General features: G+C 44.5%; 1 protein-coding gene across 5 annotated transcripts in view; it reads right to left on the bottom strand.

Moving 5' to 3' along the window:
* LOC119958578 (immunoglobulin superfamily member 1-like) overlaps positions 1 to 13,703 on the bottom strand; it is a 41,574-nt gene that overhangs the window by 15,253 nt on the left and 12,618 nt on the right. For 4 of the 5 annotated variants that reach the window (XM_038787055.1, XM_038787056.1, XM_038787057.1 and 1 more), the window contains exons 5-7: positions 6,352 to 6,651; positions 5,190 to 5,489; positions 3,384 to 3,680 (exon numbers count right to left, since the gene is read on the bottom strand). In XM_038787055.1, coding sequence (XP_038642983.1) covers positions 3,384 to 3,680; positions 5,190 to 5,489; positions 6,352 to 6,651 — 897 coding nt within the window. The remainder of the gene's footprint in view (positions 1 to 3,383; positions 3,681 to 5,189; positions 5,490 to 6,351; positions 6,652 to 13,703) is intronic. The other variant, XM_038787058.1, reaches the window with a different exon arrangement.

Below are 13,703 nucleotides of genomic sequence, written 5' to 3'. Positions count from 1 at the left end.
GGCAAAAGAGAAGGGGGCGCTGCAATTTTGTTCAGAACAAAGAACACAGAACACCGAATTCAGAAGGAGGCTATTCGGCCCATCGAGTCTGCACCGACTCACTTATGCCATCACTTCCACCCCATCCCGTAACCGTCCTAACCTTTTTGAACACTAATGGCAATTTAACATGGCCAATCCACCTAACCTGCTCGTCTTTCGACTGTGGGAAGAAACCGGAGCACCCGGGGGAAACCCAGCAGACACGGAGAGACCGTGCAGACTCCGCAAAGACAGTGACCCAGCAGGAAATCGAACCTGGGACCCTGGAGCTGTGAAGCCAGAATGCTATACACCTGTGCTACCGTGCAGCCCTTTGTGCTACCGTGCTGCCCTTAAGATTATGAAAAAAAACCTGAAGTAAAATCCTAAAAATAATTTACAAGCACACTAAGGCTAATAGAATAACCAAGTAAATAATAGGGCCCATTAATGGAAATGTGTGTGTAAGACCAGAGGATGTAGATAGGGTGCTAAATGAATAGGTTGTGTTGATGTTTTATGAAAGCGTTGATGTGGGTCTACAAAAAAGAGAGACGGATTGTGATAAATGTAATGAAGTGACATAGACAAAGATGAGGTTGTGTGTGTTCTGTCATGTTTCAAAGAAGACAATTAACCAGGGCAAACTGAACTGTATAGCTGGCTGTTGAGTGCGGCAAGGATGAAATATCAGGGGCACTGGCAAGAACCATCAATTCGTCTCTGGCAAGAGGAGAGGTGCTGGAGGATTGGAGGAAGCTATGTTGTCTCATTATTCAAGAAGATAGAACATCGAACATAGAACAGTACAGCACAGAACAGGCCCTTCGGCCCTCGATGTTGTGCCGAGCAATGATCACCCTACTTAAACCCACGTAACCCGTATACCCGTAACCCAACAATCCCCCCATTAACCTTACACTACGGGCAATTTAGCATGGCCAATCCACCTAACCCGCACATCTTTGGACTGTGGGAGGAAACCGGAGCACCCGGAGGAAACCCACGCACACACAGGGAGGACGTGCAGACTCCATACAGACAGTGACCCAGCCGGGAATCGAACCTGGGACCCTGGTGCTGTGAAGCATTGATGCTAACCACCATGCTACCGTGAGGCCCGTTTATCCATAGGAATGGATAAACCAGGCAACGACCGATTCGTTAATCTAACCTCAGTGGTGGGGAACTATTTGAAGAAATTCTGAGAGCATAATTAATATGCGTTTGGTGAAGCAGGGATTAATCAAGAACAGTCAGCATAGTTTCGTTGAAGAGCGGTCATGTCGCACCAACGTGATTGCGTTTTTCGAAGAGGTGAAAAGGTGTGTAGATCATCATTTGGCGCAGTCTACCTCCACTTCTGCAAGCCTTTTGATAAGATCCCACTTGGGAATTTGATAGCGAAGGAAAGAGCCAATGAGATCTAAGGAAATTTGGCGAATTGGATTTGGTTGAGTGGCAAGAAGCAGAATGTGATGTTTGAGGGGAGATTTTCTGACTGGAAGCCTGTGTGCAGTGGGGTCCCACAGGATCAGTATTGGGACTTTGCTGTTTATGATTTATATTAATGATTTCGACATTAATGTTGGAGGGTTATCAGTAGGTTCGGGAATTACACGAAAATCGTTGGTGTGATAAATAGTGAGCAGCACAACCTTAGATTATAGGATCATATAGACGGACGGGTCAGATGGGTTGATCAGGTGCAAATCGAATTCAGTCTGGAGAAGCGTAAGTAGATGCACTTGGACAGGGCAGACAAGGCAAGGAATACATAATGAAATGAGGAATCTAGGAAGCAGCGAGTATCAGAAGGACCTCAGTGTGCTTATGCACTGGTACCTTCAAGTAGTATGGAAGGTAGATGCAGCGGTTAAGAAGGCGTACAGTATACTTGCCGAGGCATATGACTTAAAAGTAGTGAGGTTATGCTGCAATTGTCTCGAACGTTTTTTTTAGGTTCCAGCTAGAGTACGGTGTGCAATTCTGGAATTTACATTATAAAAGGCACTGAAGAGGATGCAAAGTAAAATTACCAGGGTATCCCCTGGACCGGAGAATTGTAAGTATGCAGAGAGATTGGCAAGATTGCGGTCGTTTTCCGTGGAGCAGAGGGGGCTGAGCAGCATGGTTGAGATGTATAAAATTGTGAGGGTCATGGACAGAATAGACAGGTAGAAACATTTCCCCTTCGTCGCAGGATCAATCATCAGGAGCCATCGATATGAGGTAAGCAGGAACTTTAGAGGGGCTGTGAAAAATAATTTTTCAGCAATCGCTGTGGGAGTATGAACCTCACAGCGTACAAGTGTGGTCGATACAGGGACCTTCATAACGTTTAAGAAGTATGTACATGTACACTTACGTTGCCAGGGCGACATATCTAAGGGCCAAGTGCTGGGAAATGTTATTCGAATCGTTAGCTGGTGGTTTTGACTGCCACAGACAGCCTTTTCGGTGCTGTGGAACGCGATGTATCTATGACTCTATAATATTTTATACATATTACAGATGATGGGAGGGGTGGACTGAGGCAGTGACAGAGAGAGGGAGCTTTATTGTTTAAAAATAAGATAATACGAATGGGACTAAATTGGAATTAATCCAACTTGCAATAGGCTGATCGCCTTGCACCAGGGTCTGTTAGATTGTGACTGACGGGAGGGCTCTTGTTCCTGTGTCAGCGAACTGAGATGGTTTGAAACATTAGAACATAGAGTGCAGAAGGAGGCCATTCGGCCCATCGAGTCCGAACCGACCCACTTAAGCCCTCATTTCCACCCTCGGCCCGTAACCAATAACCCCTCCCAAACGTTTTTGGTCACAAAGGGAAATTTATAATGACCAATCCGCCTAAACCACACGTCTTTGGACTGTGGAAGGAAACCGGAGCACCCGTAGGAAACCCACGCAGACACGGGCAGAACGTGCAGACTCCGCACAGGCAGTTACCTAGCGCGGAATTGAACCTTGGACCCTAGCGCTGTAAAGCCACAGTGCTAATGACTTGTGCTACCGTGCTGCTCTAAAAATACTGTAAATGGTGAGGTAACACTGCACTAAAGGAGTTGACTCAAGGTGTGGAAACTGAGGCGATTATGCCAGATTCCACCCTTCGTTTAATCCGCTTACGTTCTGAAGAGAAGTAATGCAGAGGTTGTAGAATAAAAACAGAACATGATGGAAACACTCAGTGAGCCTAACATCACAGAGAAGATAGTCAGCAAACTCTTGTGCGAGACAGATATTAAAGTGCAGTGAACAGTTGTTAAATATTATTAAAATGCAGCGTGCACTCGCTAAATGTTCGATTTCTCCGAATTCTGGGTGAGGGTTTTATTCAACAATGAAGCACTTACCGGTCACATTGAAAGTCACGATGTCACTACGGGGCGACTCATATTCTGCTCCTTTTACCGCTTTCACAAAACTGCAACTGTAGGCCCCGGCATCCTGTGGGGTGAGCTCCTTGATCGTGAAGATAATACTCCGTTCGAATTCTGACATATTATAGCTGTAGGTAGGCTGTCCCTGTTCCCGATACAAGTTTGAGATGTGGCTTCTGTGGCTGCTGGTGCAGTTAATGTTAACTCGCTCCCCTACCGTTAACACACGAGTGGCCGGCTCTACAGAAATCGTGGGTTTTGGTAGTTCATCTATATCAAATACAACAGAAGAAGATGATGAGAACTATTGTTAAAATATGGAAATACATACAGGAAGCAAAGGACAATGTCTCTGGAGTGATTACAGAGAAGATTGCCAAAACTACGTCCAAGAGTGTGCATGTCAACGTCACTTGCCTCAGTCCTAAGTGATCGGTTCGCCTGTTACCCGACGCGCACCCACGCAATGCATCGCCCTTGATCTGTGCTCTTCGGCCAGATAAAGGGAGGGTGGAGGCAGGGCTCATTTTATAATCGACCCCCATAAACATACCACGTAATATTATCTGTGTTCAATCATCAATTCACTCTTTGTTATTGAACTCCAAAGAATAGAGGCCCTTTCTACCAAGTCTATATTCACTGGACAGCCATCGAATCCCTGGAATAAGGTTTGCATTGTTTATTTGCTCCAGTTCTCAAGCTTGTCAATCTATCTTTACACAAATTGGTCAAAAGTGTGCAGCAGCACTCTGGGCGTTTGGTGTGTTAGTCGGGTTCGTGTACATGAAAACGTTGTTAAATAAATGTTTAAATATGATACGAATATGACGTATATCTAATTGGAGTAATAAAGCACCGCAGCTCATGTTGCCCCAGGAGTCCATTAGGTGGAGGAGAAGGCGGCTTGTCCCTACGTTGATGAATCCAGAAATCTTGGACGTTAAAAGGCTGACGATAGTGATGCTTAAGAATGAAAAAAAAAGCCTTGATTTGGCAGTACGAGAATTTTGATTGAGTGTAAGACAGATTTTTTTTCACATTCAAAACATTGACAGCTCAATACGTACTACATTGCTAGGGCAATTCAAGGCCTTAAGCAAACTGACGCTCAGATAACGTGCATTGAAGCAGTCTACAAAGGCATCTAAACAGTTAGTGTGACCGAGATAAGCTATAGAACGATAACGTTCTATAACGTTATAGTTTCATAAACGTAACGTTTCATGTTTCGTGTCAACACACTGCCTATATACGCAAAATCATCAGACCATCTTGTGTCATGAAATTACGGATGTGCAAACAATACTTCCACTTGTGGGGAGATTCAAGAGTATGGGGAATTATTTACAAATAAGGTGTCGAGCGCTTAAGAAGTTATTTTTCCCCATTCAACGGTTAATGCATCTTTGGAGTCCTCCTCCTCCTCAATAGGCGGTGGAAAGAATGTCTTTGAATATTTTTAAGGCGATACACATATTTCTGAAAGACAAGGGGCTAAAGGGTAACGGGGCAGGCTGGATATGGATCTGTGGTTAAAATCCCATCAGCCTTTACCTAATTAAGTGGCAGAGCAGGTTTGAGGGGCCGAGAGGCTTATTCCTGCACCTAATTCGCATTTTCATATGTTGATTTGTCCGCATAATGGTTAATAACACCAGAGATGTTAACGTGACGTCCAAAGTAGTCGAATAGTATAAAGATGAATCATGCTCTCTCCAAATTTGGACATGGTCGAGGATTATGGGACAGAGATTCATGAAATGAAATATTATTCACCAGTCACATTGAACTCCACGAAATTACTACGGGGCGATTCATACGTTTTCCCTAACACGGCTTTTGAAACACTGCAGCTGTACGCTCCGCCATCCATTGGGTCGACCTCTTTGATCGTGAAGATTATGGTCCTCATTGAGTCTGAGACATTGTGCGTATCGATAGAACGTCCGCCATGCTCTCTGTACAAGTGGGAGATTTGGCTTGGGTAGCTTGTGGTGCAGTTAATGTGAACTCGGTCCCCCACTGTTACCAAACCAGTGGCCGGCTCTATTGAGACTGAGGGCTTTGGAAGCTCATCTGTAACAAATAGAACACAAGGAGCAGATGAGAACTTCTGTGAATATTAGGGGGGGGGGAGCACTGTAAAGAAGCACAAGCAGGCCATCGGACGTCATGATTGGACTCAGATTGACCTGTCCTGACCTCAGCTCAATGTCCAGCTGACTGTGCAATGCCAAGTCATCTGGGAATTCCAACTTTTCATCTTTGTACCATTCGGCTACCATGTTTTAACATCTCGGCTATTGCTTTCCAATCGCTGGTTATTCCATCTTAAGTTGACAGTGTGTTCACAGTACAGAAAATGTTACACCTGTAGTGACACATATAAACCTCTTTCATAAATAGGTTTCCCCATTCTCTCCCTTCCTCGGCAGAATGTGATGACGAGTTTCGAGGGACTATGGTTTTCCCTGTCTAGAACGGTTTTAATGAGAAATGGTGTGTGTGTGTGTTTGCTAGTGGGATGTGTTGACTCCAGCCATGCAAAATGTAGTCAATAACGTGAAACATTTCCCAGCGACAGGATAGTCAAGAAGCAGAGGACACATAGATTGAAAGCAATTGGCAAAATAATAAGATGGGGATTTGTTCAGGAGACACCTTCCTATTTTCCAATGCAGCGAGTGATCTGCAGAACATTGTCTGACATTATACACCAAGCTAATCGAATGGGAACCTTCAAATAATGTATGTACATATGTGTGGAAAGTGCAGGGCAATTGAAAAAGAATAGGGGCAGAATGCCTGAGCTGCATTGGTTGGCTCTCTAAAAACGTGAGCACTGGAATAATGGGATTAATGGCATTCTTCTGCGATTTGACATCCCATAACTCTTAGTGTTTCATTGACAATCATAGAAGGTGTAACTTTGCATTACCTGTTATACTGAACTGCACAGGGTCACTGATTGGCGAATATGCCCAGGTCATGTTTGTCTCGAAGAACTTTTGATATTTGCAGTTGTAAGTGCCGGGACCTTTCGAGGTTTGGGTGGCACTGAACCTGAAGACGGCTGTGTAGTTCACATCAGTTTTCGTCATGACTCTGACTTTGAAATGCGTGTACAATTCCACACTGCAGCGCGTGAGAGGGAAATGGCAGCTGAGTGAATAGTTCTCTCCTGGTAGAATGATACTGGATTGTGGCTCCAGAGTCAGGGTAGGTTTGGGTAAGCCAACTGGGGAATAATCAATATATCAAACATGACTTGTGTGAGACAACAATTTTTATCCACGTTTTAGAATGAATTAGCACTCCTGCCTTCACACCCTCCTTGATGCCTGTCTGATAACCGCACTGTTCTCACCGAGCGGGAAACACCGCATGGAATCTGAGAGAACATAGAACAGTGCAGCACAGCACAGGCCCTTCGGCCCGTGATGTTGTGCTGATCATTTACCCTAGTCTAAGATCAATCTAACCTACACCTCTTCAATTTACTGCTATTCGCGCGTCTGTCCAAGAGGCGCTTAAATGTCGCTAATGACACTGACTCCACCACCTCCGCTGCTAGTGCATTCCACCACTCTGTCTTAAGAGCCGACTTCTGACATCTCCCCGATACCTTCCTCCAAACATATTAAAATTATGTCCCATCGTGTCAGCAATTTCCACCTCGTGGAAAATTCTCTGTTTATCCAAGGGATTCATATCTCTCATCACCTTGTTCACTTCTATCATGTCACTACTCTACCTTCTTCGCTCCAGTAAAAAAAGCTCCCTCAAGCTTTCTTCATAAGTCATGCCCTCCAGTCCAGGCAGCATCCTGGTAAATCTCCTCTGCTGGATGATTTGAAGGTAAAAACCAAGGAATAATTTTCCTACCTCTTAAAATATAATAATATAATAATCTTTATTGTCACAAGTAGGCTTAAATTAACACTGCAATGAAGTTACTGTGAAAAGCCACATTCCGGCGCCTGTTCGGGAACACAAAGAGAGAGAGTTCAGAATGTCCAATTCACATAACAGGACATCTTTCGGGACTTGTGGGAGGAAACCGTAGCACCCCGAGGAAACCCACGAAGACACGGGAAGAAGGGCCTCACGGTAGCATGGTGGTTAGCATCAATGCTTCACAGCTCCAATGGTCCCAGGTTCGATTCCCGGCTGGGTCACTGTCTGTGTGGAGTCTGCACGTCCTCCCCGTGTGTGCGTGGGTTTCCTCCGGGTGCTCCGGTTTCCTCCCACAGTCCAAAGATGTGCGGGTTAGGTGGATTGGCCATGCTAAATTGCCCGTTGTGTAAGGTTAATGGGGGGATTGTTGGGATACGGGTTCCGTGGGTTTAAGTAGGGTGATCATTGCTCGGCACAACATCGAGGGCCGAAGGGCCTGTTCTGTGCTGTACTGTTCTATGTTCTATGTAACGTGCAGACTCCAGACAGACAGTAACCCAGACGGGAGTCGAATCTGGGACCCTGGAGCTGTGAAGCCACAGTGCTAACCACTGTGCTACCATGCCGGCAGTATATTATACTACATCGTATACAACGGCGTGGGCATTAGAGGCGGGTGTTAAACCAGAGTTACTGGCAATATCTAATAGGCATATGCGGTTAAAAGAAGCCAAAGAGGACACTGAGTTGCCTCGTCCTGTGGATTTCGTCGTTATGCAGACTTAACCTGGCAATTGCGTCTAGCATGTTTAGAGGGACATCGGGAATTTAGGACTGAGGACTTTAGCCTTTGAGCCCGTCTAAATTAAATTCGTTAATCTCGTCTTGGTTTCACGTTAACTTTCCTGCCGGCCGATAATACGTAAAGAGCTCACAACATAATCTTCATGGAAGAGAATTCACAACAGTCTGGTTACCTTCTTAGAGAAAAATAATATCACTCTTCCTACTCTTAAAGGATGGAACTATTATTCTTCGATAGTGTCCCCGACGACTAAAAACTCCCCTCAGCACCCTACATATTCCAATACGAACACGTCATATTATTTTTTATTGCAATGGGCATCGGCCCAAACGCTTTAATATTTTGTCATAAGATAAACCGTACAGCCCAGGAATAAGTCGAACGAACGCTCTAGGATGCTTCCAAATCAGTTATATTATTTTGTCAAATAAGGGGCTCAGAGGCGTATAACGCAACCCACCCCAAATTGTGGTCTCACCAGTGCCCTCTAGAGCTGCATAAAAACGTTTCACGTTTATTGACTGTACCTTTTGCATCCATAGCAACATTCCATTGCCTTTCCAATTACGTGTCCAATCTGCATAATATAATCACGTGAGTGATGTATCAGGACACTCAGTTCCCACTCAGTACCATTTAGTAGTATAATCTTTCACCGCTTAAATCGTATAATGTGATTCAATTCTTCCCACCAAAATACACATCGTCACTTCCTCTATCCTTTTGTATTCATTTACGTCATTGGTTCTGCCAAAAGTTATTGCCCATCTCTAGTTGTCGATCAGAAGGTGGTGATGATTTGCTTTCTTGAACCGCTGCTATCTTTCAGGTACAGGTACACCTACTGTGATGTTAGGGAGGGAGATCCTTCATGTTGCCCCAGCAACAATGAATGAGCGGCGTCATAGTTCTAAGTCAGCGTGGCGAGTGACTTGGAGGGGCACCTCCAGGAGGTGTGGTTCCCAGGCATCTGCTGCTTTTTCCTTCTAGATGGTCGTGGTGCTGTCTCAGGAACCTCGGTGACATAGACATAGAACAGTACAGCACAGAACAGGCCCTTCAGCCCTCGATGTTGTGCCGAGTAATGATTACCCTACTCAAACCCACATATCCACCCTATACCCGTAACCCAACAACCCCCCCTTAACCTTACTTTTTAGGACACGACGGGCAATTTAGCATGGCCAATCCACCTAACCCGCACATCTTTGGACTGTGGGAGGAAACCGGAGCACCCGGAGGAAACCCACGCACACATGGGGAGGACGTGCAGACTCCACACAGACAGTGACCCAGCCGGGAATCGAACCTGGGACCTTGGAGCTGTGAAGCATTTATGCTAACCACCATGCTACCGTGCTGCCTACTATGAGTTACGGCTGTGCATCTTGTAGATGATACACACGGCTGCCACTGTTCGTTGGTGTGGAGAGTTTGAATGTTTGTGGAAGGGGTAGGAAAGAATCGGGCTGCTTTATTATGGATGGTGTCGAGATTCTTGAGTGTTGTACTAGCGGCACTCATCCAGGAAAGTGGAGAACATTTCATCACACTCCTGAACTGTGCCTTTCAGATGGTCGACGCGCTTTTCTTTTGGGGGTGTGGGGATGAGGAGTTGTATTACTCGCCAAAGGATTCCTAGCCTTTGACCCGCCATGGCGGCCACAGTTAATGTGGGTAGTCCAGTTCAGTTTCTGATCAATGGTAATCCCCATGATGTTAATTTTGGGGGATTCCGCGATCGTAATGCCATTGAATGTCAAGAGGCGGTGGCTCGGTCCTCTCTTGTCAGAGATGGTCATTGCCTGGCACTTGTGTGGCGCTAATGCAACTTGCCACTTGTCAGCCCAAGCCTGGATGTTGTCGATGTATTGCTGCATTTCAAAATGGGCTATTTCATTTCCTGAGGAGTCGCGAATATGCAGTCATCCGAAAACATCCCCCATATATCTGCTATATTTTTGTGCCCGCTCACTTCGCCATTTGCCGAATCTCTAACTCCACTTAACAGCTTTCGCCTCTTCACAAAGGGAATTGATGTAGACTGAAAATAGTTCAAGACTCACCATTAATGCTTACGGAGCTCACGTGTTGCAGCATAATAATCAAAAACAAAGTGACTAACCCTTATTTCTACATTCTGTTTGCTGACCAATTGTTCACCAATGCAACGAAGTTACCCACTACGACATATGTTCTTAATGTGTGCAGTAACCTTCGACGTGGCACTTTACCAAATGTCTTTTGGAAGCCTAAGTACGTCACATCTGCCTGTTTCACTTTGTACACATTCGTACAACACTAGCCAATATCTCTTCAGGTATTAATGTGCGCTCTGCTTGATTATATTGTCATTTTGCAAATTTGTTAAACTTCCCAAAAACTTCCAGAGAGGCAGACGCATAATGAAACCTGGAGTTTGACGGCATCAGAGCAGCCTGCAAAGTTATGCCCTCAATCTACAATAGTAGATGGCGATTGATGGCATTAAACCATTTCAACCTATCCCTGAAAGGTTCGTGTACAGTCCAGTGGTCGGAACGTAAAACAGCTTGCTACCACCTCGAATATGAAATATGTTGGTCGTTAATGTAGAAACGACGTATCTATGCAAGTAGGTACAATATAAGGACAAGGGATCGTCGTTGTGAATGTTGCGACATTGACAAACATGGTACATAGGGAGTTAATCGCATAACATTGCCTCAGAACCCACATCAGTAATAAGGTGGAGGAGCAGGATCAAACGACAGGACTCATTAATCCTGCCTCGATATTTAGTAGGACCATGGCTGAGCCTGGATTGAACTCTCCTTTACATAAGAACATAAGAACTAGGAGCAGGAGGAGGCCATCTGGCCCCTCGAGCCTGCTCCGCCTTCAATGAGATGATGGCTGATCTTTTGTGGACTCAGCTCCACTTTCCGGCCTGAACACCAAAACCCTTAATCCCTTTATTCTTCAAAAAACGATCTATCTTTACATTAAAAACATTTAATGAAGGAGCCTCAACTGCTTCACTGGCAAGGAATTCCATAGATTCACAACCCTTTGGGTGATGAAATTCCTTCTAAACTCAGTCCAAAATCTACTTCCCCTTATTTTGAGGCTATGTCCCCTAGGTATGCTTTCATACACCAGTGGAAACAACCTGCCCGCATCTATCCTATCTGTTCCCTTCATGATTTTTAATGTTTCTATAAGATCCCTCCTCATACTTCTAAATTCCAACGAGTACAGTCCCATTCTACTCAACCTCTCCTCATAATCGAACACCTTCAGTTCTTGGATTAACCTAGTAAATCTCCTCTGCACACCCTCCAGTGCCGGTATGTCCTTTCTCAAGTAAGGAGACCAAAACTGAACACAATACTCCAGGTGTGGCCTCACTAACACCTTATACAATTGCAACATAGCCTCCCTAGTCTTAAACTCCATCCCTCTAGCAATGAAGGACAAAATTCAATTTGCCTTCATAATCACCTGTTGCACATGTAGACCAACTTTCTGTGACTCATGCACTAGCACATCCAGATCTCTCTGCACAGCGGCATGCTTTAATATTTTATCGTTTAAATAATAATCCCGTTTACTGTTATTCCTACCAAAATGGATAACCTCACATTTGTCAGCATTGCATTACATCTGCCAGACCCTAGCCCATTCTCTTAACCTATCCAAATCCCTCTGCAGACTTCCAGTATCCTCTGCACTTTTTGCTTTACCACTCACCTTAGTGTCATCTGCAAACTTGAACACATTGCCCTTGGTCCCCAACTCCAAATCATCTATGTAAATTGTGAACAATTGTGGGCCCAACACGGATCCCTGAAGGACACCATTAGCTACTGATTGCCAAGCAGAGAAACACCCATTAATCCCCACTCTTTGCTTTCTATTAATTAACCAATCCTCTATCCATGGTACTACTTTACCCTTAATGCCATGCATCTTTATATAATGCAGCAAACTTTAATGGGGCACCTTGTCAAAGGCTTTCTGGAAATCCAAATGTACCACATCCATTGGCTCCCTGTTACCTACTGCACTGGTAATGTCCTCAAAACATTCCACGAAATTAGTTAGTGCCCTTTGTGAACCATGCTGCGTCTGCGCAATGGGACAATTTCAATCCAGATGCCTCGCTACTTCTTCCCTGATGACAGATTCCAGATTCTTCCCTACCACCGAAGTTAAGCTCACTGGCCTATAACTTCCTGCTCTCTGCCTACCTCCTTTTTTAAACAGTGCTATTACGTTTGCTAATTTCCAATCCACCGGGAACACCCCATAGCCTAGTGAATTTTGGTAAATCATCATTAGTGTATCTGCAATTTCCCTAGCCGTCTCTTTTAGCACTCTGGGATGCATTCCATCAGCGCCAGGTGACTTGTCTATCTTTAGCCCCATTAGCTTGCCCATCACTACCTCCTTAGTGATAACAATCCTCTCAAGATCCTCACCTGCCATAGCCTCATTTCTATCAGTCACTGGCATGTTATTTGTGTCTTCCACTGTGAAGACCGTCCCAAAAAACCTGTTCAGTTCCTCAGCCATATCCTCATCTCCCATTATTAAAACTCCCTTCTCATCCGCTAGAGGACCAATATATACCTTAGCCACTCTTTTTTGTTTTACATATTTGTAAAAACTTTTACTGTCTGTTTTTATATTCTGAGCAAGTTTACTCTCATACTCTATCTTACTCTTCTTTATAACTTTTTTAGAGGCTTTCTGTTGCCCCCCTAAAGATTTCCCAGTCCTCAAGTCTCCCACCAATCTTTGCCACTGTATATGCTTTTTCCTTCAATTTGATACTCTCCCTTATTTCCTTAGATATCCACGGTAGATTTCCCCTCTTTCTACCGTCCTTGCTGAGCACTGTGTAAAATCGCTTGAAAGGTTCTCCACTGTTCCTCAACGGTTCCACCATCAAGTCTCAGCTCCCAGTCTACCTTAGCTAGTTCTTCTCTCATCCCATTGTAATCTTCTTTGTTTAAACACAAAACACTAGTATTTGATTTTACTTTCTCACCCTCCATCTGTATTTTAAATTCCACCTTATTGTGATCGCTCCTTCCGAGAGGATCCATAACTATTAGATCATGAATCAATCCTGTCTCATTACACAGGACAAGATCTAGGAATGCTTGTTCCCTCGTAGGTTCCATTACATACTGTTCCAGGAAACTATCGCGCATACATTCGATAAACCCCTCCTGAAGGTTGCCTTGACCGACCTGGTTAAACCAATCGACAGGTAGATTAAAATCCCCCATGATAACTGCTGTACCATTTCTACATGCATCAGTTATTTCATTGTTTATTGTCTGCCCCACCATAACGTTACTATTTGGTGGCCGATAGACTACTCCTATCAGTGACTTTTTCGCCTTACAATTCCATATTTCCACCAAATGGATTCAACCTTATCCTCCATAGTACCAATGTCATCCCTTACTATTGCCCGGATGTCATCCTTAAATACCAGAGCAACACCACCTCCCTTACCATACAGTCTGTCCTTCCGAATAGTTTGATACCCTCGGATAATTAACTCCGAGTCGTGACCATCCTTTAACCATGTT

This window comes from Scyliorhinus canicula, chromosome 30 (assembly GCF_902713615.1).
Source record: "Scyliorhinus canicula chromosome 30, sScyCan1.1, whole genome shotgun sequence".
Classification (NCBI taxonomy): domain Eukaryota; kingdom Metazoa; phylum Chordata; class Chondrichthyes; order Carcharhiniformes; family Scyliorhinidae; genus Scyliorhinus; species Scyliorhinus canicula.
This window is presented reverse-complemented; position numbering and strand designations above follow the sequence as displayed.